The sequence below is a fragment of the Poecilia reticulata genome, linkage group LG3 (assembly GCF_000633615.1).
Source record: "Poecilia reticulata strain Guanapo linkage group LG3, Guppy_female_1.0+MT, whole genome shotgun sequence".
Classification (NCBI taxonomy): domain Eukaryota; kingdom Metazoa; phylum Chordata; class Actinopteri; order Cyprinodontiformes; family Poeciliidae; genus Poecilia; species Poecilia reticulata.
In genome coordinates, this window is record NC_024333.1 from 3,464,976 (window position 1) to 3,492,909 (window position 27,934).

Sequence of the window (27,934 nt, forward strand, 5' to 3'; positions counted from 1 at the left end):
ATTCATTACTAATTCACAAATGAGGAAAATGACATGATCTGATCTCATCTTAAAGAGTTAAAAGTGTTCCATCTACATGTGCAAACATGAGCAGGAAGTATATCCAATGCCCACTGCAATAAAAAAAAGACGCCTGCTGCAAAAAAAAAAAAAAGATTTAGAGAAGAACTTTACCAGATGCAGATGGAAAACTACACTGAAACTTTTTGAACTACGAGAACCCACGTTACACGGTTCCAACCGGAGTCGGAAGGAAAACACACGATCGCACTGTCAGCCAGAGGAAGTTTGAGATGCCAGATGGTCGGGTGAGAATCAGTAAACAACAACACAGCAAGAATCCATCCTGTCTTCTATCAGAGGTTCTGGTTGGTAGAAGTGGTGAAGAGGTGTCGGGTCTATCTTGACACTTTTTTGGCTCCATGTTACTAACTGAGCACCATTTGTATGCCACAGCGTATCTGAGTATTGCTGCTGATCTTAATGCTCTCTGTGACCATGACTTCAGATGCCTACACTGTAAAAAAAACCCAATGCTGACTCAACTTCACTGCCTAGTTTCCTTGTTGCTTCAACTGTTAAGTCCAGAACACTTAAGAAAAACTATTGATACAATTTTAATTAAGTCGATTAATCTGAAATTTATATTATTTGTTTGTTTGTTTTTACATTTTTACATCAAAGTGACTTAACATAAAACTTTAAGTTTTTTTATAACTTTTTAACTGATTTGTAAGTTAAGTCAACTTTTTTTTCTTTTATGATTTTAAAGTGTTCATTCTTTTAATATAAATTATGTTAGTGAGTCTAAATGAGAAACACTAAGTTGTATGTACATTTCATACAAATCGGGAAAATATTCAAAATACTTGCAAAATAAAACCGATTCTAGTTTCTACAAAATACCTCACAGAAAATAAAAAAAATTAATATAGAAAAGTGTCAAAAACTCCAAAATGAAGCTCCCTTACTAATGTTTCCACAACAGGAACCAAATGTCTTCTGAGTTTAGAAAATCTACTTTTGCTACTTCCTGCAGGGCTTAGCTGTGCTTCATTGCTAACATTAGCCTTTAAGCTAAAGGAGAGCTGAATTTAAAGATTATGTTCTCGAAAGAGAGCTGACTGTAAAGCTCAAAATATCAATAATACATTAATATCACTTCGTGAAGCACTTCTACAAAACATTCCAGTGGTACATGTCTAGTACTTAAATACCTTGTTTTAAGTGGGATGACTGTGGGAGGTGGAGTTACAGTTCACTTCTGTCCTCTGTTCATGGTGTGTTCTGTGCTGTCTGATTTTTTACTAAGTGGATGATGAAACCTTGTTAGTACATGAAGAAATGTTGGAAGACCTTCCAGCATAAATCACACATGAGGGTAATGTTCCAGTAAAACCTGCAAACACGTTTTCTCAATGTTCTGTGTTTAAAATAAAAAAAAATTTCTTGAAAATTCTACAAGCCTATTTGGTGATTGTCTTTCACCTGACATTAGCTAAAAAACACTCCCAGTTGTCCTTGAGGAGGAGCAATAAGTGGATGGCTCATTTTTAGCTCCAACTTTCAGTAGCATCTCCACTTATGGAAAAGTTCAGTGTTCTTTTCTAGTTATTATGTAAAAATAAAGTTGAGTTAATTGTCAAACTCTTTGTTGATCATGATAAGGGTCCAGAACCCTTTCAACAGTAACTGAATTGTGCTTAACATTCGAGTAATAATAAGGAAGCTTGTGGAAACTACAAAAAATAATTTTGTTTAAGCACAAAAAAATTATTGTAAGAGGAGTAAAACTTATTACAAGCTTCTGTGATTAGTTAGAATAGTAAGACAATAGAAACAAAAATGGCAGAAACCACTTTCAGCATCTGAAAAATGTCATTTTTCATTAAACAGAATATATTTTTATATAAGTATTGTCCTTTTTGAACTGGCATGTAAGAAAAAACTTTTTTTTTTTTTTTTTTTTGCTCATGACTGTACACCTCTGCCCTCTGTGCTTATTTATCCCGTGTTTCTCCCTCTCTCCTGCAGCGTAAAGCCAGTCAGACATGAACAGTATTGTTTTATCCAGGTAGGGCTCGCAGTGGGGAACCGTTATCCCTACGTCTCAGGCAGCCCACAGCCCCGCTCATACCTCAGTGATACCCTTCCTCTATGGCTCAGTGGCTGCATACATATGAATGCCCCCTCCTGTCTGCCGCCCTTCACGCCTCGGAGCCGGGTCCAGGGCCGGGGGGAGCGGTGATAGCTGGAGCCGCGCTAGCTAGCTACACAAAAGGCTCTGAAGGAGAGACGCTGCATCCCGGCGCTAGCAAATGAACTGCAATGACACTTGATTTGGAGTGATTTGAGTAGGCCGGTGCTTGAGCTGGGAGGTCTTAACTGTGGTTCACTTTGCTGACACGCTTCTAAAACCTTTAAAAGCATCACCTTTTGCTTTGTCGACACTGAAGTGGAATCATAATGAAATGTAAAGATTTAAATCACGTAAAAAAATTCTTAGAACATGATTTTATCTAAACAGAGATACTGATTTTTTTGCCTGTGCTGTCTGTATTGTATGACTTAACTAGGGTAAGGCTAAGATAATAAACTAAATACAAGATATAGTCATAATATTGTGAAAAACACAAAGTCTCACGAGAATTGACTCTTAATGTTACTAGCATAAATTCATAGTAATATGCATGACGGAGTCTTAGAGCCAGACTAAGAAAAAATATTTAATTATAAGTAAACGGTCATTATAATAACATGAGAATAAAGTTGTAATAGCATAAGAAAAAAAATTTAATATTACAGAAATAGTCACAAGGCAAAATTCATATGAGAATAAAGTTGTAATAAGATGAGAAAAAAATATATTATCGTCTTACCATAATAAAGTTTTTTATCAAGAGAAGAAAAGTCATTTGACAATGAAGTTGAAATAATGAGAATGAACTCATATTACCTGAAAAAAGTCATAACATTAAGACAATAAAGTAGTAATTATATGATCCTCAGCAAAAAATAAAATAAAATAAATGAGGAATGTTAAACATCTTGTGAAGTTTACTCTGGTTTTGCAAATAGGACGTATTTAATCTTTTAACATATCAGCATCAAATTATCAGTAGGGTTGAGCAGATGAGTGTGTTCTCAGAACGAATCACAGACTGGACCAGTTGGTCACGTCACATCTTGATAACTACACCATTCTCTCATCAAAATGACTTTTTTTTTCCTAGTAATTTTACGACTTTCTCCTGGTGACATGGTGTCTTTATGCTGCTAACATTATGCTTTTAATCTCGCAATTTCAAAAATAAAAATAATCTCTAAGCCTTTCTCAAATAGCCTGTCATTCATATTGGCTTATATAAAAATAAAATTAAATTAAAAAAACGTTGTGGAAACATAATGAAAATCTGAATTTGGCTATGAAGATGCCGACAACTATTCTGCCTAATTAGCGAGTTCATTTCCCCTTTGTGCCGCCCCGCAGTGTAAAGTAAGTGTTCGTAAACGAGCATCCTGATGGCTCAAAGCCAAGTGTTTATGACTTCCTGTTTGATTATCCCTGCTATTCCACCGCAGGCAGTGAGCGGATGAAACCGTGGTTCCAGAAACAAGCTGCAGTGTCCTTCCTCGGCCGTTGTGCGTCACATGGAGCTGCCTACTCTCCCAATTTACACCCTCTCCAGTCCAGGAAAGATACCTATTGATTTCCTATCACCGAGCCAGTGTACAGAGTAAATGGGAAGCGTTGGCGCTATTATTTCTGCCGGTTGATAAAACATAAGTCTAGATCCCCCTCCCCGGCCCTCCGTGTCTTTATTATGAAGGCCCTTTAGCCACCAAATGCCCTTGAAGGAGCGGAACAGCAGCTGTAAATTTGATGTAAATGGTTTATATACAGTAATGGCGTCCTTTGAAAATGATGTGTGTTTAAATTATTGCCGTGGCGTTAAATCCTGGGAACTTCAGCACATGATTAATGCCGTTACACTTAGCGCGGGTAAACAACCATAACGGCAGGCTGTAATTTCTACAAATAGCCAACGTGTGTCACCCGGTGGGGTGAGGGGGTTTGGGGGGGCGACGAGGGGGGCGTGGTCCAAATCCTACAGAGAGAGACTTGTTCTAAGAGAAGTTGGAGTCCAAATTATTCACGCCGCTTGAACTTTTACCCACATTTGTTCCCGTCATAACCAAAAATACATCAATGTTTTTATTGAAATTTCACGTCGTAGACCAACACAAAAGCAGCGAACACATTAGAAATGGAAGAAAAAAGATTCATGGTTCAGCATAAATTAAACCATTAACATTGTCTAAATAAATATTAGTGTTCTCTAAATAGTGATAATATCAAATGGAGCTCTAGTATTGGGTCGCTAATGGTGGCAGCATACTGGAGGGGTTCAGTTACCTTAGTTCTGAGTGGTTCATTTTGTACACTTCAAAAACACAAAATCTATCTATTATTTTTGTCTAGTTTCTATAGTGCAAATGTCTTAAGACACTTGAAATAGGACAAAATGAACTTAGAAGTAACTTCAGCAAGACACAGCAGCTGCTCATCTTGAACAGGTAATTCCTTAATATTGATTAAAAAATGAATTAATTAAAGTACCAGTTCTACTGGAAAATGATTTCACTTGGAACAAGATATTTTCCCATGTTATGAGTGAAATAATCTCCCAGTGGAACTACTACTTTTTAAAATCAATATTAAGAAATTATTAACTTAAAACAAGTTCCTATATCCAGCTGAAAAGTTACTAGTAAGTTAGTTTTGTCGTTATCAAGTGAGCTAAGATTTGTAGAAACTCTACAAAATACATGGTAAGCTTTTGTGTTTTGGATTGTCACACTTCCACTATCTGGTTTGACTGACAGTATCATGGTCTGTTCAGAAAGTTAATCTTACTCAAACGTTTCCAGAAGGTTCCTCTCATCACTTCACAGAATATTCCATCAAAAATCTTGGGGATCATTGAGATTTCTTTGGGCAATCATGAACTTTGACCTGAGCCTAGGCAAGTGAGGCCTGTAGGGCTCTGGATGTCGGTCTGGGTTGTTCCGTGTCCTCTTGGTTGAATATTTAATATGAAGTTGGACTCATGTTGGTCTCCTGTGGAGGATCCACCACTTTGTCTTAGACGTCCCAATGTCTTTGTACTGCTTCCAGACTGATAGATGTTAATGACTTTCTTTTTCTAACACTTTTGTAATGTTTTAAATAGTCTCTTGGTTTTTTTTATATGTTTTACCCATCAGAGAGGTTCTATTTAAAGTATTTATTACATCAGCAGGTCAGAAAATAACCATGCCTGGGTTCAGCCTGTGAAACTGAGCTCTAAAAATGTAGATTAACCAGTTAATTCATAATTCAACAAAGCGCAGAGGTACTTTTTCCCAGAGGGCCTGGTTGGTTTGGATAAGCTTTATTTCTCTTAATGAGTTAAATAATAATTTGAAAATGAATGTTTGTATTGACTAATGTAATATTTAGTTAACAATAAAATTAGCTTGATGATGTAATTGCAAAAGGAAATAAAGAATAAATCTGTAAGCACTGCATAATTTCACTCATAATTTCAGGCTGTTTTCCCACCTGATAGTCCACTAGACTCAGTTTGATTGGGAACCAAAGTTGCAACATTTGTTACATTTTCAGTTTGTGTGGTTTTCTTTCACTGTGTCAAACAAACCAAACCCTTTGAAAATCAATTCCCCTCTTCGCCTGTGGTGGAGCTACACCAAGAACTACTGAGGAAAACGACATGAGAATCTCTGAAGAAGATTTTAGCCGTTGTAGGATTTGTCTTTCATCACTGGTAAAAGACCACAAGACATTTCTCCTGCTAACACATTTGTTTTAGATGTATTTATCCAGAATTCCCTGCGCTATAGTTGACCTGAAGCCTAGCCGTTGCCTTCTTGGGCTATTTCACTCGATTCAAATCTTGCTATATAGCACAGTCTGAGCTTTCTCCCATTGAATAAAATTTTGACTGGACCAATCAGTGAATAGACGGAGAAGTTGTGTACAATGATGTCAATTTTCTGCACCATTTTAGAAATGTAGTCTGCTTGTAGTTTGGAAGTGGCAGCAGAGGAAGAGAACGAAGCTGTTAAATCCATGTTAGGTCACAATTCCAGCGGCGGAATTAAAATTAAACGTTGTTTTGTTCAGCTCTTCTCTGTTGGCTGTGGTGGAGTTAGTTTCATAGGATCAAACTGGTGGTACGTCATGCTCCAACGTTAGGGATTGGGTACAATTTTTAACTTCATCAAATTTCACACCTCCAGCAAGCAAACTTTTCTGAATAGCTAAGGGTCTAGACTCTCTGTGCGAAGGGAAATATAAAACAAGGTTCTGGTTTTTATCAAGCTAGTCCACTTCCTGCTTTTGGAGTGGTCTTTGATCCACTTAGAGTTCACGTATGCATTTGAACTGCACCAGAGTTCACTTCAACCAAAAGGAAACCTTGGTTTTTAGACAGACCAGAATCTGTTTATTTGATCTGCATCAGAGTTTGGTTACATTCACACCTCTCCAAACAAAACCGACTGGCCGGACAAACGAACCCGAGTTCTGTTAAAGCAGACCAAACGGGGCTGGCGTGAATGCTTCCTTAAACATGAACTGTTTTCATTCACGTCGTACTTTTCTTTCCTGCACCGCTTTTTGTTTTAAACACCAATTCAGCTTTCCATCCTTGGAAGTTTATATGGTAGGTGTTGAGTCGCTATTGTTGTAATCGCCACGGCGCTACAGGCTCCAAATAAAAGCCAGAGACAATATTCCTCCTACGGTCCGGTTTGTGTGCCCACCGTGTCCCCTACAGCTACATCCATCTCAGCAGTGTCCCTGAAATTTCTATGGATCATCAGGGGGAAAGACAAGCTAATCTGAGCTGATTTGAAATAGGACCAAAACACTGGCTTTCCTAATCCTTCTTTTTTATTTGTTATCAGGGGCAGTGAAGAACATTTTACCCCTGTGGGAGGGAAAGAAAGAGGGAGTTATTTCACGCTTCGCTGATTCTACTGTTTTTATGAAGACTTTTCTTTTTTTCTGAACCCCCTCTTTCCATACTTCAATCCATAGTGTAACTAAATTTATTAAGCCAGTATGCAGTACTCCAACACACTATATAAGGGCTGAGGTGATTTTCATAATTCGGAAGGCGCAGATGGCTCTGCTCTTTTCTCTGTAGTAGCAGCAATTTAACTTTGAAGCAGATTAGACTCTGTATCTCTGAAAACGGGGCGGTGCAATTTCCTTTGCTGTCGATTCATTTGACAACTGGCAAACACATACGACACCAAGGATATGATTTGCTTCCCGAAAATGCAACACGAAGTCTCCAATTTGGATTAAAGCACACATTTTGTGGGATTCAGATAATGTCAACGTAGCCACTTACATTCTCTTAATCGGCTGATAGTACAGTTTACCAACTAAATAAACACATCTGGAGGAAACTTTAGGATAATATGTCAGGTGTGAGAATGACTGGACTGAGGCAAACGTAGACGTCTATGGAAATGATACAGGTTTTCGTGTGTGGGGTCGGTTGGACCCCATTTCGACATACAAGGGTTAAAGGAAGGTTCTGTTGATTGGTTACAAGTCGTGTTTTAAAAGTAGTGGATAACTATTTTAATGACCTCAGCTTGACTAACGCAAAATAAACTTCCTATGCTGTGTACTGTATAATTTTATTCAGTAGGTATCTGTATGGTGACACCACAAATGAGTAGCTCTGTTTCATCCAATTGTCATGTGAATTTTGAGCGAACTTTTAAAATGTCGCAGAAAAGAAAATGCAAATTAGTTGCAAATACGTCTACTGGTTTGGAACGAATCATCCAGGCTACACATTTTGTCACATGTTGATGCTACGTACAGTTGTAATAAACAGAAGGTAGACTGTCCCAAACTAGCATAGAACACATCTCAGAAAAATCCTGCCTTCCGTGCTGGAGATTTAGATGTGCAAATTCTTTCCAAGTTTCAAGCCTTACCAGTGATCAGCAAAGTTTTGCTGGACCAGAACACTGGCTTTCCTAATTGTTCTTTGCTGGTTTGCTGCGTAAGTTATGCTTATTCTTTCCGACATAACAAATAAGTTTGTTACATTGGAACCTATTCAGTAAAAGTGTTTTCTTCTTCCTTTTAGCGCATTAACTCTTTTTCTCAACAGCCCGCTTACCTCAAGCGAGCGTAAAAACGTTTTTCTGAAATAGTGGACGTTATTTTGAATTTTGTCATTTCCATCAGCCTTTGGTAAAGCAAAAACACTTCCAAATGGACAAAAAAAAAAAAAAAAAAACATTGATGAAAAAATTGTTTGACACAAACGGAAAAAGAAAGTTTTTTAATCAGCCATTATTTGTCATTTGTCTGCAAACTAAATCCCATAAGTATGTAGTTTCCATAAAATAATTCATAGTAATTCATAATAATTCATAATAATTCAAAGTTAATAGTATACAAGAAAAAAGTTGTTCTTTTTTATTTGCAATATATTACTGGGAAAATTAGGTGAATAAAAACACAAAATAAGCCTTTCTCTAGAAAACAAGTGTAGTAATTTTGCAGTTGTGAAATTGTGTGGGATTTTAATTTTTTTTTTTACATTCGCAGAATATCGAAAATGTTTTGTGCACAATGTAATGGAAACTCAGCTGATAACCATTAACTTTTATTTATCCGAGCTTCGAATAAAAACTGGGAGATTGTAAACATGGACGTCTTACTTTCAGAAGTTTAAAATTAAATCCATGATTTTTTTGGATAACAAACGTCCTGCTGTTGTGGATAATATATGAAGCCACGTTGTTTGCAAAGTAGGGTAAGTCATCTTCCTTGGAGCAGAGAAGAAAAACTCAGCAGCCGATCTGCTGTAATGTATGTTTCTTATTTTCGCCAACGCTGTAGCGCAGCAAGCAGAAGCAAAGAGGAAAAACAGCACATTGATCTACACTGATCTAAAACACTGCAAAAGGCACGGCGTATAACAAGCGCCATGAAATGTACACGGTAAGCTTTGGCAACACAACAGCGTGGGTCATCATAAGACTATGAATTACTGGAACACCTCTGTCTCAGAGGACCACTTGAGGCTCCCTCACTGTGAAATAATTGGGTTGCAACAGTGAAACTGCTACTCCAGTTAGAGTGCAAAGGTGGCTTTTGCTCTGTTTTGCTGTTACAATACCGCAGACACGGCGGTGACTATTAATCAATCCTTGACACGTGTAGCTGACGGCACAGGAAACCGGTTGTGTATGTAAGTGGGGAAAAAACTCCAGCGTGGATGTGGAAATGATCCTTTGTGTATTAAAGCCGAGGATGGGAGCGTTCTGTTTTATCTGCGGTTAAATAGTTTTATTTGGATGTAAAAGTTTGAATGTTGCCTACTGAAGCTGGCTCAAACTTTGTAATCAGAATACATTTATGGTTCAATGCATTTGAATACAAAGATAGTTGTTTTCAGCAATTTAATTAAATAATTTAACAATTATATAGATACACACATTTCAAGCTTTTATTTCTATAGATTCCAAAGGTTATGGCTTAAAGTCTCAAGTCAGTTGTTCAGAAAATGTAAGTATTGCTTGATGCCGTCAGACTTATTTTGATACAGAAATTTTATTTTTGGCCCAGACAGTCACTTACTCACTCTTTCTATTTATATCAGAAGTTTTTTGGTCATTTCGTCCAGCCCTAAGCTAACATTTGGTTGCGATATTTGTAACGCTGCAGTTCAACGCTATGAAGTCTAACAGAAATTGCGTGCGTCGTCAACAACGATGCCCCAAAGCAAAGAGAAGTTTGCCAAGCCAAATGAGGCCGATGTTAATATTAATTTAACATGTGGAGGCGTGGTCAACACAGACTGAGCAACTTTGTTCACTTCATCAGCTGCCATTACTAAATCTACAGGCAGACTACAAATCTAAAACAGTGCAGAAAATCTACGTCATCGTTCACAATTTCTCCTTCTGTTCGCTGATTGGCCCATTTGAAATTCTACCCGAGAAATCCCCTTCAATGGGAGAAATCCCTGATGGGAGATGAGAATTGAGAGGAATTGCATAGGAAGGCCAGATTAACGAGGTTTCCTGAACACCTCAGCAGAGCCTCATGCTGATTGCCTCCATGTCACAATGCCACATTGATGCAGTAATTCACATGAAAGGAGCCTCAGCAAAAGTATCGAGTTTCCACACTGTACAGTACATAAACTTATTTTATAGTAGGCTGACATTTATTATTTTTCCAAAGAAAATCTGTTAGGAATCCATTTTTACAAAGTAATTCTAATCTTCAGAGAGACTGCCATTTAGCAAGGCTTTTTCTCCTCTTTTTTAAATTTTTTGTCCATATTTGTCATTGAATCAAAGCGCTGGAACCAAATCCCGTACCTGGCACGCGTCTATACAAGACACCTCATCTGCAGCGGGCAGATTTAGCCGCCTGTGGCAGGACCCGGGCCGCCTGCGATGAGGGACATCTCCCTTTGTTGTCAGGACACCTCTAAACATCTTTCAGAGAAACAATTACCATACCGTCTGCAGCATTCCTGCCAGCGTGTCGCCTGCTATCACACCGTCAGCTTCCCTTTTCTCTCTTTCTTGTCTCGCGCTCACATCCTTGCGCTGACCGCTGAGGAGGTAGGTCACCACGAATCCAGAACCGGCTGGGTTTAATTGGGTTAATAATATATTTAAATTCAGATTCTGAGGGGCTTTTTCTCTCCGCACAGCGGATAATGCAGCTCTGAAAGGTGGACTGAATTGGCACTAATCTCTTCTCTGATTTGCCTTGAGCACTTGGTGGAGATGGAATACTGATCAAGGTCCTCGCATATATTTTCGACAAATATAATAAAGCCGTTGTATTAAAGAACCTGATTTCCACTGCTTAGAATAGGTTGCATAAAGGAAATGGATAATATCTGTAGCCAGTGTATCTGAAAGGCCAAAAACAACACGAACAATAGTTTGTCTTATAAATGTATATCATACAAAAATGCATGAGTGAACAATGAAGAGGTGCTACAATCTAATGCATTTTTATATATTTAAATGGAGGAACATAGTGCCATTTTATAGCACAGTCAAGCAACTGTTACATTCAGTTGTTGTATAAATGCTGCATATATCAAACTTAAAAGAAGTTTGAGTTTACACCATAGCTGCATCAGATCCTGCATCATCTGCTCCGCGCTGTTTCTACATTGAAGGCGTTGAAACGAAGCTCATCTTCCACATATTCTCGGTATTGCAGGTATTTGTGCTCTGCTTGTCCAAACATCTCGACCAACTCAAACTGTCATCGTGGCTTCTCAGTATCAATAGCTGTGTTTTCATTAACCATAAAACTGTGCAACTTGAAATTACTAAAATAAATTTGCTCAATGAAAACATGGCAGTTTCAAAAAAAAAAACTTGAGGTATAAAGTTCCTGCATGAGGATGAGGTGGTTTTTCGGCCGTATCCAAATAGTTGTATTTCGCAAAACTGCAAATTATCTTGTGCTGTAAGCGCCATGCTGCAGGCATGGGCTGCTGTTTCCTTCAGTTTGTCTATGTTATTGTGTGTTTGTCCCTGTCAAGTAAACCTAAGAAATAAGTACATCAAATTATAATCGTTTCGAAATAATTATCATGTTGTATAAAGTATAATGTTCACCACAATGAATTAAGATAAACCAAATGATGTGATGACCTGTTTGATGGGTTTTAAGGAATTCAAATTGCACATTTGCATAAAAGCTTTAGAAGAATTAGAAAAAAAGCACTACTTATTATTCTGACAAGTCATGTTGATTAACCAGTTACTGTATCCTTAAAAGCCTGGCACTGAAAGGGATCAACACAAACCAATCTCCTTCACTTTTCACCACGTTGTTCTTTTCAGTCATGATTGGACAATAAATCCAGATGGGGGTTTTTTTGTTGTTTTTTTACTTAAAAACCAAGCCATAGAGTTTACTTCTTCACTTGAAGCACAATGCAATGAAAAAATAATAAAAAGGATCCTGACATTTGAACCAATCAACCCCACGTTGGGTCCAATAGTTTCATCCTGATTGGCTCAGCACAACCACGTCTCAATGCACAGAGCCTGATTGCTTATAGAACGGCTGTCCGTATAACTCCGTTCTCCCTCGCCACAGGTACCCCGGTTACCAGGGTAACAGCTACGGATGCCGACGATCCGGTGTACGGGAACAGCGCCAAGCTGGTCTACAGCATACTGGACGGACAGCCGTACTTCTCCGTGGACCCAAACTCTGGTGAGTTCACCTTTTCTGCTTGTTGGGTGTTTTTGAAAGCTTAATCTCGATTGTTTGGGTGCTGATGATGTCAGTGGGGTCTCTGTTCCACCTGCAGTCGAGATGAAAAGAAAGTACACCCTTCTTAAATCGTGGGGTTTCGTGTATTTTCCATAACCAGGGTTTTTGGAGTACTTAGTTTTCCTCCAGTGACACTGCCTTTTCAAATTCATCATAAGCACTATGTAGTGAACCTTAAACACGAAGCCCACTTTAATCACTGCTGCTGCTGAAAGGACAGCATAAAGGAGGACACCTCCATGGAACCAGCTCTTTATGCTGTTATGCCTGGCTTGGTAAGGCCACGCGAAAATCTCTGAGAGACAGAAATGTTGTTTCATTAGACTTAATGGGAGCTTTTAATAGAGTGTGGAGGCCCTTTGTCAGTTTCTAACCAATGGGGAGTGTAATGCCGTTCAAAATGTAATGAATAAAAGCCACACCCGTAATGGGAGCAAAAAACACAGAAAGAAAGAAAGAAAGAAAGAAAGAAAGAAAGAAAGAAAGAAAGAAAGAGAGAAAGAGAGATCCTGATTACATCCGAGGATTTTTTCAATAGTTTTTCTTTTTAACTCTCTTGCTGGGGAAAATCTTCCTGCACATTTTAGTATGCAAACATTAGCTGCTTCCTTTTTGCTGTATAAGGCCAATAAGGTCATCTAAGGTCAAGTTTTTACTGGTTCAGAAAAGTTTCTCCTAAGATTTCAAAACAAGAAGGCGGGTAGTAGGGTTGGATGAAAAGCGGTCCTGTAATAAGTGAGCTGTAAACAGCATTAGCATACACTTTGCCAGGCTTATGACATCTCGTAAGTGTAATTTAGTCCATTTTAAGGTATTAAGGGATTTGCAACCTCGCTTCCTGTGATTAAGGGTGTTTTCCCACCTGGTAGTCTGGTAGACTCAGTATTGGGGACCAAAGCTGCAACATTTGTTGCATTTTCAGCTGCTGCTGCTCACTTTCACACTGAACTGAGTAAAACTAATCACATTCTTTAAAAACCTGCCCCCCCTCACCTGTGGTGGTGCTGCTGGAATGGACTGTAGGATAAACCTCTGAAGACGACACTGAGCATTTACATTTCTTTACGAACCTGAGTTAAAGTTACACGTCTCTGGGTTCTACAGGTTGCAGACCATCAGCAGGTGGAAACCCAACAGTTTCCTCGCCTTCTGGCCCAAAGATGATGATTCCCCTCCCCTCCCCAATTACATTAAAAGTGTATTCGTTCTTTAAAAAAAGAGAGAGAAAAATCCATGACAAACCACTTCTTTGATGGCTTGTGCATCGACCAACATGTTGTTCACCGCCATTCCTACATGGTTGTTTGGCAGGAGCAGCGTTCAGCGGGCCCATAAGGGACGACATTATCAAATGCCTGCTAAAGGGGGAGCTGACAGTGTTGGTTTATTGCTTGAAAAGTTGTGCAACAACAACAGGACTGCAGGTAACTCGGCCCATCTGTTTTGTGAAACGCTTATAGATTATCGCTGCGTGGGGCTGGCGCTAACTCAGGCTGCCAGGCGCAACCATACCACCCCCCACTACCCCTCCCCACCCTTCGTCTATCGCTTCCCGCTCCAGCTGCTCACTCAAGCACGCTCCAGAACATAAGCCCTTATGCTGGGGCAGACATCACTGTTACTGGGGCAGCGGGACCAAACTGGAGGCGCCACAGGAAAATAATGTGTCACTGTTGTGATTTAAAAAATCAGAATTCACTGTGTGTGATGAAAGACAAAATAGAAGACATGAAGATTTAAGATTGGTTAATGTCATCATGAACAGCAAACGGTTCATCCAGCATTTTGAATCAAAGTTAGTTTTCACACCTCGCAGTCGGGTAGGCTAACATTTGTTACATTTGCAGCTGCTGCCATTCGCTTTCACACTGCAGTGTGTCAACGAAACCAAACCCTTTGAAAAGCTGTTCATCCCCTCGCCTGCGGTGGCGCTGCAACAAGAACCACTGGAAGAAACAATATAAAAACGTCTGAAGAAGACACAGAGCGGAACTTCCTCTGTCACAAAATGTAAAGAAAACGTGGGAGAAAAATAGTCATTTTCTCATCAGTTGGGAGTTGGGAGATAGTTGGGAGATAATTTTTTTTAATAATTTATCTAGACAGATTGATGAATTGGAAATTGACTTCAGCAGTTTATTTGATAAAACAAAGGCCTGTTTTTGTGGGAAAGTTTATTTCTAAAATGGCAAAGTTTTTAACCATTGGAACAACACAAAAAAAAAGTGAAAACACCCTTTTTTATGAAAATGTCGACATATTATCCTCCAACCTCTAGCCTGACCTTTTACCACAAGCCCAACATACATAGCAGCAACAATGGCGGATAACATGTTTGTGGCTGTGATCCAGCAGCAAAACTTCATTCATTAACTTCAAGAAATCATCTGTAGGCTGTTGTATCTGACAGAAATGAGAAGGTTTACTAAAAACAGAACATCCTGTTGTTTTCTTGCTTTGCTCACCGTTAACATTCCGTGTGCGCATGCTCCACAGTTAGCCCGACTTTCAGGTTCTGGGGAAGCAAAAAATAGCATCTGGAGTCATTTTCTGTGTTTCCATGTGAACAAAAACATTCCTGGAAACAGTCACAGGTGGATGTGGGGGTTTTGGAAAGCCACTGCATGTTTTAGAAAAAAAACAATGTTGATGGGGCCCTAACGGCAGGGGTGAAAGTAAGGGGGTACGGCAGGGTACTGCGTACCCCTAAAAGATTTAGTGGGGGTACGCAGTACCTGCAAGAGAGGGGAGTGGCTGTCTGCTGTAAAATATGAATGGGTTGTGGAGCGCAGGAGGTTGCCATAGCAACGGGTATGCTTAAATGACAGAGACGGAGAGTAAAAATGTGCGAGTGGTTTAGAGTTGATCACCTGTTCAGGTTGTTTTACCTTTGTTYACCTTTGTCTTGGCTCATCACAGCCGCTGTAGTTTTTGAACGTTCAATAAACGACAAACTTGGACTAATTACCTCGTTCTTTGAGTATACGTCATTTACAACAAACATCAAACATGGTAAATATGTCTCATTAAGTATTTATCAAACAAATGTCTTCTACCGCAATAATTATGTGAAATTAAATTAATTGTCTAATATAAAAAAAATTGTTTGGTGCTGTCAGGCTCAGAGTCTGAGAGGCTTTTCCTTTATCAAACAATTTAGTTTTTTTGCCTCTTATTTAGTGGAAATATTGATGTGGATGAGATTTTTTTCCAAAATGATAACCTTTTTCAACCTTTATAGCTCCACTGTTGAAAATGAGGCTCTGACATTCACAAATGACAGTAAAATAAAATTCAGTCCAACATCTGGTTTGAGGTGATTCCTCTGGATCCTGATGGAGGAAAAATATCCTAACTTCAGAAGATGAGCTTTAACCTAACAGCTCTGTGGTTCCTCCTATCAGTATGAGAGTCAGGGTGAGGAGGCGCCATGTTAGGAAGAGAAGTGGAAGCTGCAGGATCTTCGGAACAAACAGGTCATGATGCTGGGCTACTGATTATCCCTCTGTCTGGACACAGGATCAATAGAACCAGTTTAAAAGCTAAAATAAATGGTTATATGCCAGACATGGAAAACTGGGATGCATCCATGCCATGATGTTCAGAGTTTAGGTCTCATGGCATCTCAAGGTGTCAACATTGCACCCAGTKKGCTGAAGGAGGAAATACAGCTTTATTTTGTAGCAATTCAAGAGCTACCAGCTTTTATTGCTTCGCAACAAAATTAATCAGCACAGAAACTCCAGAGCACACAAAGTTATATACACTGCTCAAAAAAATAAAGGGAACACTTTAACATTTAAGTGAACACTGAAGTGTTCCCTTTATTTTTTTGTCATAGTACCCCCAAGAATTTAAACCTACTTTCACCCCTGCTTAATGGGGTATTAAAAAGATCAGAAAAAGACAAAAAACTTTAATAAATGTCTTTTTTTTCAGTTTCAGTTTAAGTTTCAGACCAGCTGGTCACTGTTCAGGCCCAGTCGAGCTGAAAATCACCAGATTCTGCTCACCAGCTCATTCTGTGACATTAAGCTACACAAATGACATAACATTCAAGTCATCGAGCTCAAACATATACTCATTAGTAATATGTGGTTCGTCAGCAGGACGTGTAAAAACGGAGCCTCCTTCAGCTGGCTGCTCATCCTGAACGCCAAACGGGCCGGCTCTCATACGGTGCTGTGTTCTGTAACGTCACTGTGATGAATTCCAAAAGTAATATTAATAATTACTTCTCCCTTTCGCAAACTCCGACACATCACGGTTCATAAACCTAACTCAAAACAGATTCCAGATTGGATCTCTAATTGCTTTCTCAGCCGACTTTTTAAGCACGTGTCTGTAAGCAACGTGATTAAATAACAGCGGAATCACATTAATAAGGGATGAGATGGAAATTGACGGCTCGTAATTTTGGAAAATACAGAACACAATAAACAACTTTGACGAAAGGCAGCTTCCGGATTTATGTACATAATCAGAAGAAGCGCTGGCATCAACAGAGGGACCTGGAACCCCGGCGTACAGTAGGTGTGGCCGTCCCAGAGCGGCGATGGCGGCGGCAGTGCGGAAGCGCGTTGAATGGACGTTCCTGACGATTAGCATTCACGTTTTGTTGCCGTCGCAGATGGCTCATTCAAGTGAGCCAGATGTTTTGATGAATGTTAATGGGAAATAAAAGGTAAGAAGAAAACAACCATTAGAATGCGTTTGACACTCGCAGCGACACGTCGGAAATGAAACGAGTTCAATAAATAAATAAACATCATACCCCAATTCATCACTTGGTTAATGGTCGGTGAAGTAAGAAAAAAAAAAGAAAATAAGGAAAAGTTGAGAAAAATATCTATGGAAATGAGTGTTTGTCTGTCTTCCCTTCTCGGTGATTAGGAATTAATTTGAATAATTAATGATGATCAACAGAGATGAGAGTGTTGCTGTTTGTAGGAAGTCTGAGTATCTTTCTGTGTGTGTGTGTGTGTGCGTGTGCGTGTGTGTGTGTGTGTGTGTGAGACACTAAGTGTCTTGTTTGTGTTGCTCTTCGCAGAAGGGAGGCTGGCCTACCTTCTTGTTCTTGAGTGTAAGTAAGTGTGCTACAGATTGTTCATTTCACTGTTTGAGCTACAAATGTTGCATTTCCTAATGTGGATATAAATAGAATACATTAGAAGAAAATTGTACCACATGTAGGGTACAGATGTCACAGTGCGTGGAATCTGAATAAGAATAAGTCAGCACTCCACACCAAAGCAACGCAAGAACGGCTGGTGGTGACACGCTTTTCACTCTTATTTTTTCTATTTTATTACCACTCTGCAACGCATAAGCTGGGCTAAATTAAAACATTAGGTGTTTAGAAAGTGTCACCTGCTTTTCAACCCCTGTCATTTTGGTAAGTGTTCAACTTTTCATTTACTTTTTTTTTGTTGTTATTTTCACATTTGGAGATGATTTTTAGGTGTGTTTTGCCTTTTATTATTAAAGTTAAATCCAAAGCAATACAAACTGATTATTCTTGGAACTAATTAAACATTTAGTTTTACATAAGGGTCGGGACGTTTGTTAAATAACTAATACGGATGCACTGAAATTATTCCTTTATTAAGAACCCCTCAATATTACACAAAACAGAGACCCAGAATGCATAAAAGCCAATGTTTACTTAAATTATTGAATTTGAAAATAATTGTTTCTTTTAAAGTCAATGATTAAATTGTGTCTTTTCATGTAAAGTCTCCTACTTTACAGGCAAAACCTTGACTTGAAAAAAAAACAAAACACTTGGCATTTATTGCTTTGTGCCTTTGAGTTAAATCTGTGTTGAACATAAACAATATAGGTGAAATTAAACACTCAACAGGTGAATCTGGAGTAGAATTTAAGATTTAACTTAAGAGGCTTAAAAAATATTGTGAGAATTACAGCTTTATTTAAGACAGTGTCCTTGTGTTCACCGGATCAAAAGGGATTAACCGTTATTCAGGTGTGGCCTTTTGCTCGTCATTTGGCATGTAAAGAAAAGGCCTGTGGTAGACCAACAAAAAGCCTCTTGATAAGAATGACAGAAATGTTTCAACAGGAGACGCTTTGAAAAGGGAATAGACCTGAGAGCCAAGGAGGAGCACGGGTTTGAGCGGTACTACGAAGCAGGATTAGTGGCTTAGAGAGGAGTCTTCAGGTTTTATTCAGCATCACAAAGCTGGTTTTCACAACAGCGCAAGGTGGAAATCCTCTGGTGTTTTGGCGAAGATTTGATTCAATGATAAGAGATCAACAGCTGCAACCAGTGTCCTAAAAAATACACAAGCGTGAGCAGTTAGAAAGTCACTTCTCAGCAATGAAACAGTTTCTGTTGCATAAATCGAATGAAACGCTTAAGAACTCTGGTTCGTTTGGCTGGAAAGTCCGGTTCATTTTGAGAGGTATGAATGGAATAAAAGTCTGATGTGGAACAAACTCTGCTCTGTCTGCAAACATCGGTTGAAATGAACTCTGATGTGGTTCAAATTCATATGTGAATGTCAAATGGATTGGAGACCGCTTCAGAAGCAGGGAGTTTACTACAGCGCAGGGCTTTCTGGGTAAATACAACCAAAAGCAAACATGCGAGTCCAGCGCCAGCAGCAGAAATGTCTTGTGGTCTTTTCCCAAAGGCAAAAGAGAAATCCTACAACCACTAAAATCTGACGCTACGCCTTTTTTCTTTTTTTATTACAATTCACGTAGAAATACAGATGAAAAATATCATTCTGTGTGATAAACAGTGGGTTTGATACAGGCCTGTATCTCTTCAGAAGTGACCTGTCTAGACTTCTCTTTTTCCTTCAAGTGGCTGAATCACAGTTTTTAGGCACTGAAGATACTTGAAAGCAATGATGTACTAACTAAAAGTTCTAAAGCCATACAAATGCAACACTTAAAAAAATAACCTGTTGGCAGTGTCAAGGCAGCAAGTGTTGGAATTCAAGTGATCTGTGATGTAACTTTGAAAACCGTATACATCTTCACCTATTAATTGACAATGACACTCCACTTTCAAACATAAAATGCTAACAAAAGATATTAAAGATTCGGGTTATAAAACATACTTTTTCATGGGACTTTATGTAATTCACGGGTTCATGTTGGAAACCTGAGACTGAATCAACTGCAGCTTTATACTCATGTTACATTAATCATACACAATGTATTAGACTGGAATTAACGTGGAAAAAAAATTATCATAATTGTGGATTTTAGATGCCTAATGAAAGACAACAAACGAAGACTTTTGATGAAGCCACTCGCTGCAGTGAGTCATTTTTATCCTTGTTCAGTGGAAAACAACAGCTGGGGCTGTTTTTGAAAGATGAAAACATTGTTCTGCGCCTTGACAACATCACGTTGGGAAACAGAGCAATTATACATAATAACACAATTTTTAATTATCAGATATACTTGTGCAACAGAGCCATTGTGTTGATAGGAGTGGTTAATAAATAAAAGCATTCGCAGAGTTTTTGGGCTTTTTTTTTTTTTTTACCAACTTTTCCTCCTGCTTTGGCTCCAGCAGCTGTGTTCACATAAATAGTAGAATTCTCCTGAATGTTGAATCAGAATTCATCTTCCTGTTTTGAAATAGGAAGATGAATTCCTATTTCAAAACAGGAATTCATCCTATTTCAAAACAGGAATTCATCAGTGATGGTCTCTGGTCATCTGAGAATTACTTATTTTTGAGTGGATATATATATATATTTTTTTTTTTTTATTATTTTATTTGTTTTTTAACTGCTTACAGTTCATTTAAAATGAGAAGATAATCATTAATAAACTGTAAATGTCAGATTTCGCCGACAGGTGGATTCTGGTTGTGTTGATCCAACAACCCACCAAGACTGGAAGGTGTTAACCATGAATTACCCATTCCTCCAGTGCCGTCATATTGCAATTCATATTCCTCACCTCTGCATTTATTTAGATAATCACTTTTGTGTTTGACCTCCAAAATAAAAGTGCCCTTGAATTGTGCTATATTTCTGAGCGACAAAGAGAGGGGGAGAAAAAAAAACAGCTATCTAGGGGGGAAAACAAGCAGGCAACTGAAAGCAGCCTAACCCCTCCCATGTTTCTCATCATAGCCAAGCATATTATCATTGTCTGGGGGAGCTGAAGACCAAGGCAGGGTGTCATGCCAAAGCCGGGCTTTTATGAGGGGTTTTATATTCATTTGATGATCTTGCAGGCCTCTGTTTCCTGAGTGGATTATCCATATATGCCAGTGCTGAGCCCTTTTTATATTCAGCATTGCAGCAGAGTCAATAAGGTCCGTTCTGCATACAATATTCAAGATTATACAAGACAGACAGCATAATTCACACTCAATCAGAATACAAATGACTGCAGACGGCAGGAACAACTCATTGGAAAACAAACAGATGATTCTCAGGACTGGGACTGGATCAGTCACGACCAACCTTTCCTCACTCTCACAGGCGACACTCTTTAGAAAAAGATGAGGACTGGCGGTGAATTCGGTCTCCCTGTTAGTGTGACTTCTTTGCTTTTCAGCATCGAGACCCAGGATAACCCCGGATGGTGGCGACGGTTACTGCTGGGCTTTAATCTTCGACCTTCGCTTCCTTGAGCGTCATTAATTTGATGTGCAGAGCATATCAGTCATGTTGTTAATTGTGTGTTATGAACTGTTGCCTCCTGCAGCTACCATAAAAATCGCTCTCCATGGGATGGATCGGGAGGTGAAAGAGGAGTACTTTGTGGTCATCCAGGCTAAAGACATGGGGGGTCATATGGGCGGCTTGTCCGGGACGACCACAGTGACCATCATGCTTACGGACATCAACGACAATCCACCCAAGTTCTCCAAAAGTAAGGCACTTTACATCCTCCAAAGACCCAAATCCAATAAAAAGATGCTCCATGTGCGTATTTCTTATAATTAGGCAAAATAAATGCTTCCAAGGCAATGTCATCAAGCAACTCCTTGGAAGGCAATTGTGCTAACTGCTGTAATATATCACAATGTGCCCACGTCTGTGTAATTTTGGTAATTTCATTAGGATTTCTGGAAAACCCAGTGGCTATTCATTTTCCTCTGTAGGCTTGTACGAGTTTGGGATCCCTGAGGACCTTCCAATAGGGAAGACAGGCGGCAAGGTGAAGGCGTCCGATCGAGACATCGGCGAGAACGCAAAGTCAACGTACAACATCATAGAGGGAGATGACCTCGGCACGTTCGAGATCATCACCGACGCACAAACACAAGACGGGATTCTTAGGCTAAGAAAGGTAAGAAACAAAACTTTACAAAACCTTCTTCTCTCTGAACATTTTGGATAGGTCATGTTATTTCAAAAACTATTCAAGTGTGTCTTAGGAGTGGAATTGTTTTTTTAAGTATTTGTTCACCCCATCAAAATTTTTCCAATCACTTCCTTAGCCAAGGGTGTATAAAATCCAACACCTTGCACCCTAAGTAGTGCACCATGGCTACCATATTTCAGCCAGTTCAATAGCAACAGACCTTTAGACTTCACTTGTCCATAAAATTACTGCATAAAAACATTATGAAACGGGTTCACATGGATAAATAACTACATTCAGGCCTTACATCACTAAGTCCAATGAAATTCATCACAAACAAAAGCAGTAGAAACGTCCTGTTTGGAGTGAAGACTCATGGCTCTTGGTCTGAGTTTTCAGGCACCAGGAGACCAGCTTTTGTCTGGATGCATTGCATCATATGTAGAGTTTGGTTCGAAGTGGTGTAAAGTGTTGAACAGTTTTTTTAGAAGTTGTGTTCAGCCCCTTAAAACTGATTGGAGAATTGGCTGTGGTGGAACTTGACCCCAACTCAATAGTACACCTTTGGGATCAGTTAGAACAGAGAGAGAGAATCATGCATGTTCATCCAACATCAGTGTTTGACCTCACAAACAGTTCTGGAAGAAAGGTCAAAAATCCCCAAAAAGAACTGAAGTTATTTTTATTGCAGAGTGTACTTCATTACATAATGATGAGACAATAAACAACACTGGGTTTCATGAGAAAGTGACAAGATTTTGGCTTTTAGATTTTAAACTCATCATTTTCATTAAGTTGTCTTGGGCCTACAAGGGATTTGAAATTCCTTTTTTGGGGTTTCACAAATAGAATGAATGTTTTACAAATTCACAAGTGTTTTCAAAAATCTGTTCCGTAAAATATCATCCAACTCAGGTTGGATCAGTTTAAGTATTATAAATTTTAAATTCGACAGAATCAAATGCAGTCCGAACTGGGAAATTTGGAAGCTCCAAAGCATGTACCTAATCTATCGCTGCTAGTAGCTAACAGCTAATATTTTGAAGTGATTAGTAACTATTTGTAGCTTGTCTATGACCTTTGTTCTATGAAGTAATCAAAATGTCAAAAGTCTTTATTTTCAGATGCAACAGAACAACTAAGGAACATTTTTTCTTTCTACTGGGCTCAACAAACGGGGAACACCAAATGTCAGCTGCTAGCAAATATTTCGCTAGGGTGGCGGCAGCAACAAAAGTTGAAGGTTTTTCAATTTTCTTGTGTTACCTCGCCCATGAGTGCATGTTTACATGTTCAAGATTGAAATTTCACATTTATGAAACGGTTGCTTGGCTGGAGGAAAGAAAATGATTGTTGCTTCATTGCAGAAGTTCCATAGAAAATCAATGGAGATGGAGCGACATCGCCTCCCATGTGTCGAGCTCTAAATTCAAAATAAGTTTCTCTGACATAAATAGTACAGTCAAACATAAAGCACACTGCTTTATATCTATAATGTCCATAAAAAAAAGCTGGTGCTTACTTCCACAAATGGGCTAGTTAGCGCTTTGCTAGGCAACCGTCACTTTGACAAGAAATATATCGTGACATTTAATATTGAAAGCCATCATGCTACAAGATTATGTTATAAAATTGCACTAAAGAATAAGAAGTTTTTCCTTCAGGTAAAGAGCTTCAGATATTATCACTTATCAGTGGCTAACTAAAACAATAATTTTGTATTATGCACTGAACTACAGCTTAAAATTGTAAAACCCTGTTAGATTGTAAGAAAATATTCAGTCTTGACTGATATTTCTTTAAATAAAACACATTTTTGAGTGTTTTAATTCTATATGCATGCCTGTGTGCGGTATGCATGACAGATGGATACGAGAGCTAAGGTCCTGAGTCAGAGCCGCTTCAGTGTCTGCTAAGAGCAGCTGAGCATCACTCAAATCTGGAATGGCATTGTGTTGTCACATACAACAACATTACCCCAAGGACATGTCGTGCGACTTTGTGGAAGTGTGAACAATGAACCGCGTAGGAGGTGGAAGGTATAAGAGTTAAGGCAATCTTCCGGGACAACAACACAATGCCACTGCAGACAATATGAGCTCTGCAAAACAAATGTGACACTAAAATCATGAGATCTCCAACTGTCGACAAAGCAAATGTCACATCTCCTTGTTGTTTCTGGAATCATGTTCTGCAGAAACAGAGACTTTTTCGGGACCGGCTCTGCTTCGTCTTTGTTGGCCTCTGAGTTTGATGCCTACATACAATGCCTTTTCATACCCCCAGCAGAGCCATATGGGCTTCCAATTGCAGTTTGCCACGAGGCATGTTCAGGACACTGCAAACATTTCATGCGTTTGCTTTGGTGGTCTGGTGAGATGAGACTAAAACTGAACCTTTTGATGTGTGTGTGCTGTGTCTGGTAGACACAACAGTGCATCACCCCGATCAGATCGATCCCACTGTGGCCGATGGTAGTGGCAGCATGCTACAGGGCGTTGACAGGAAAGAGGAACCTGCTCAGTTCAGTGGAGATACAATAACTAAAAACTTAGACTTGGTGTAAGATTCAAACAAAATTTTAGTTTGAATGTAATCTGGTGTAAGGCAGCAAAAATAAACACTCTGGCAGAACTAAAGTGGAACAACTTAGATGAATCACATTCATGTGTTAGAATGTCCTAGTCAAAGTCTTGATGTAAATCTTTGCTAAACGTGGTGCTCTCTGTCTGTTGCAGGTGTGTCAACAGTTTGTTTACAACTTTGTTCATATTCCCCTAATGTCGAAAAAACACAGTTTCACAAATGGCATTTCCATTAAGTAAAAAACACAATTAAAGTCATGTGGATAAGTTTTGTTCACATGATAAGTCATTGGAAAACCTGCCACGTCATTATCCTCCAACTACTCTTCGTCTTCTACTTTGTGCTTTGCGCCAGCAGCAACATCCGGGTGTTGATCATGCGACTTGTGTGATGCAAAAAAAGCGCTTCCATTGCAATTTTATGAAATAAACAAACAAACAAAAAACATCTCCTGTAAGGGGCCAAAACTTTTGATCAAAGAACAGGATTTTATTTTTAAATTGTCCCATTTTAATTAAGCAAATTTCTCCTCGAAATGTCAAATTGTGCAATTATATCGTCAATGGAAACGCAGCTAGTGTAACAGTAAAAATGTGATATGAATACCTACTGCAAAGCCAATGCCTTCTGGCTAAAACCAAAAGGAAAGGTATAGATTTTTATTTTAGCCCTGGACAGGAGGAAATATTCTCCTGTAGCTGTAACTGTAACGTCCATCTAAATCAACATTTAAATTATTTAAGGTATTTATGGTGAGATTAAATCTTATTGATCTAAGAGCAGAGATGGGCGAACGAGGGGCAGAAATCCTTTTCTGTTTGAGTTCTAAGCTTTTTATCTGTTAGCCCCCAGGCCTGTCGGGGATGTTAGAGGGATGCTGAGCTTTCACCCCTGCAGCCAGCGGTGAACTTTCAAGTCTCTAAATGGCCTGCGTGTACATGCTGATTTGATGCTAACGCTTGACTGAGGCCAAAGAAAGACACAGTGGGGTTGTTGGGTAACATGCATGGGGGATGTTTGCTCAGTGGCGACAAGAATGTGACTCGCCTCCTCTTAAGAAACAAGAAGTTAATTCACATTGTTAAGTAGGTAAGCCTTATTGGTATAGCATTTTAAAGACATAGACCATAAAATGCAGTGCATAAAAAAATCAAATCATAAAAGGGTTGAATAATTAAATTAAAAGCAATTGTAAAACAATCAGTTTTTAGTTGTTTTTAACATCCACAGAACGTTCCAGAGTTCTGGACCTACTGCTGAAAACGTTGTGTCATCCTGTCTTCAGCACAACCAAACACCCTGATCACATGATTCAAGGAACCTGCTGGAGATGTGATATATTTTGTAAGTGATAAATGAGCCAAGTCAGAGACTGAACACGATGAAAGTAAAACCAGAGTCAAAATTACCCTAAAATTCCTGATAGAAGTCTTGGCATAAAGGGCCAAAGTACGAAGAGTTTTCATCATTAGAGATGTTTTTCTGGAAGACATACAAGACTATCAGTTTTGTCTTCATTTAGTTTGGGAACATTTTTAGTCATCAGGTTTTTATACAGTCTAAAGCATGTCTGTACCTCATAAGGCATAAAGTAGACATACAATTCAATATCATCTGCGTAACAGTAATATGAGTAAGTAAGTAAGTAAGTAAGCTTTATTTCTATAGCACTTTTCACAGACCAGAGTCACAAAGTGCTGCACAATTTATAAAAATAAAAACAATTTAAAACAAATTAAAACAAACATACCAACACTAAAACACAATATTACATTAAAAAGCAAGTTTAAAAAAGTGGGTCTTAAGTTGTTTCCTAAAAGTGTCTATACAATGTAGAGTGTCTATACAATGAGACATTTTAAAAAGTACTCAAAAGCTTCTGAAGAGAGAGGGCACCAAAGCAGAACCCTGAGGTGCACCAAGGTGACGGTGGCTTAAGGAAAACAGCAACACAGATTAAACAAAGAAAGATATGAAGAAAACAGTAAAGATCCTGATCCATCGGGTCAATCCCTCAACCTGTCAAGATCAGGTGGTCAGCTGTGTCAAAGGTCAAGGTGAGGTTTAACATCAAACTGTTTACTGTTTACAGTGTAGACAGTGAACAGTCTACACTGACAACATAGTTTTTACTACTGAATGTCATGACTATATTTTTTGCCTTTTGAATGTGATAATTAGGTTCTTGGATATAATTTGTATGTTTTTTATGCATTGCATGATAAGTTTGGCGGTGTTGATGCAAACTGCAGGGAGAATCCTTTGGGACTTTTCAATTAAAGTTCCACTTACTCCTATTTAAAATACATTGAAAAAATGACATTGCAATTTGATTACCAGTTTTTAGAAAACTATTTAAAAATAATTTTCTTCCTCTTGATGAAAACCTTACCTTATAGTTTCTAAATACTATTAACCTTCGATTTACCAAGTTTCATATTTAGAATGGTAAAAATACAAATTTTGATCAGTGTCAAGTTTTTGACACCCCTAAGACTCAGAAAATGAAACCCTCTCCACAAAATCATAATTTTTAAAATGAAATTATAATGAAAATGGGTTTTAAAACGGTTAAGAGAATCCATTTTATTTTGCTACTTCTTTTCACCAGAAAAAAAAGTACAATTATTAATAAAATTCCTGGGGATAAAAACGGCAGCAAATAAATTTCGGTTGTCTTTTTCACTCCCTGACTCTATTTTTTTCCACAATGAAAACAAAACAAAATAGACTTTTGTCTCTCATTCCACCAATAAAGGGGTTAGAAATTCAGAAAATATATTTAATATTTGTTCTTTGTATGCCAGTGAATTCACGCAGTTAAATGCCTATTTAGCCTACACAGTGTGAAGGTCTACAGGAACACAGCCTGAACAGCAGCACGTCTGATAACTGTACTTTGCTCCTTTTGCACTTGTGAATCTCTTAATAATCAGCAGCAGCAGTGTGACAGCAGCACCATGCATGCTAATAACAATATAACCTCCCCGGATTATTCAGCCCTGCCAGTGTTTGTTTAATGAATTAATAATTTTCACAAGGTCAAAATGGGACTTTCTATTCTGACTCGCCGAACAGGATATTATGCGGCGCAGCGCAAAACGCAGCTTGTATAGATGCTTTATTTGATTTGGTAATTGATAGTGAAAATTATTTTAATTAAAGTAGCTGGGGTAATTAAAGAAGCTGTTTACCACCGTGTTTTCTTTTAAAGTGAATATGGTATAATTAAATTTGCCAGCAACAGTGAAAGAACCGCCCTCCCTCTCTTCGTCTCCCTTTCAGCTCTCTGCTAGGCCGTCAGAAACCAACGTAATGAGTTGTTTCCACGCGCCGCCATGTGAGAACATCAGCGCGGTGCTTTCATACCAGGGAAGCAAAGCATGGCGTGGCACTTTAACTGAATCAATTTGAAGCTTTTTTTTTGTTTTGTATTTTGTTGGTTTTTTTGCTTTGATGACAAACAGTTCACACAAATGCTCTATTACTGCTCAATAAAATTCTTAAAAACGCTAAATGTAAAATCGTTGAGTCCACAGCAGGCGACGTCTGCTTAGAGTGAAGCTGATCTTAAAGGATGGGGGTCTCTGCCTCAAAGGGTGGGTCCACTTTAACCTAAAATAAACTGGATCAGGGTAGTGTTACTGTTGTTGTCGCTGCATATTACGGCACAGT

The 27,934-nt window shown here is 38.7% G+C and overlaps 1 protein-coding gene across 2 annotated transcripts in view; it reads left to right on the forward strand.

Annotated features, from left to right (window-relative positions):
- The window catches only part of cdh8 (cadherin 8), a 154,965-nt gene that overhangs the window by 92,892 nt on the left and 34,139 nt on the right, over window positions 1–27,934 (forward strand). For both annotated transcript variants that reach the window (XM_008404881.2, XM_008404880.2), the window contains exons 4-6: window positions 12,188–12,307; window positions 21,071–21,238; window positions 21,471–21,658. In XM_008404881.2, coding sequence (XP_008403103.1) covers window positions 12,188–12,307; window positions 21,071–21,238; window positions 21,471–21,658 — 476 coding nt within the window. The remainder of the gene's footprint in view (window positions 1–12,187; window positions 12,308–21,070; window positions 21,239–21,470; window positions 21,659–27,934) is intronic.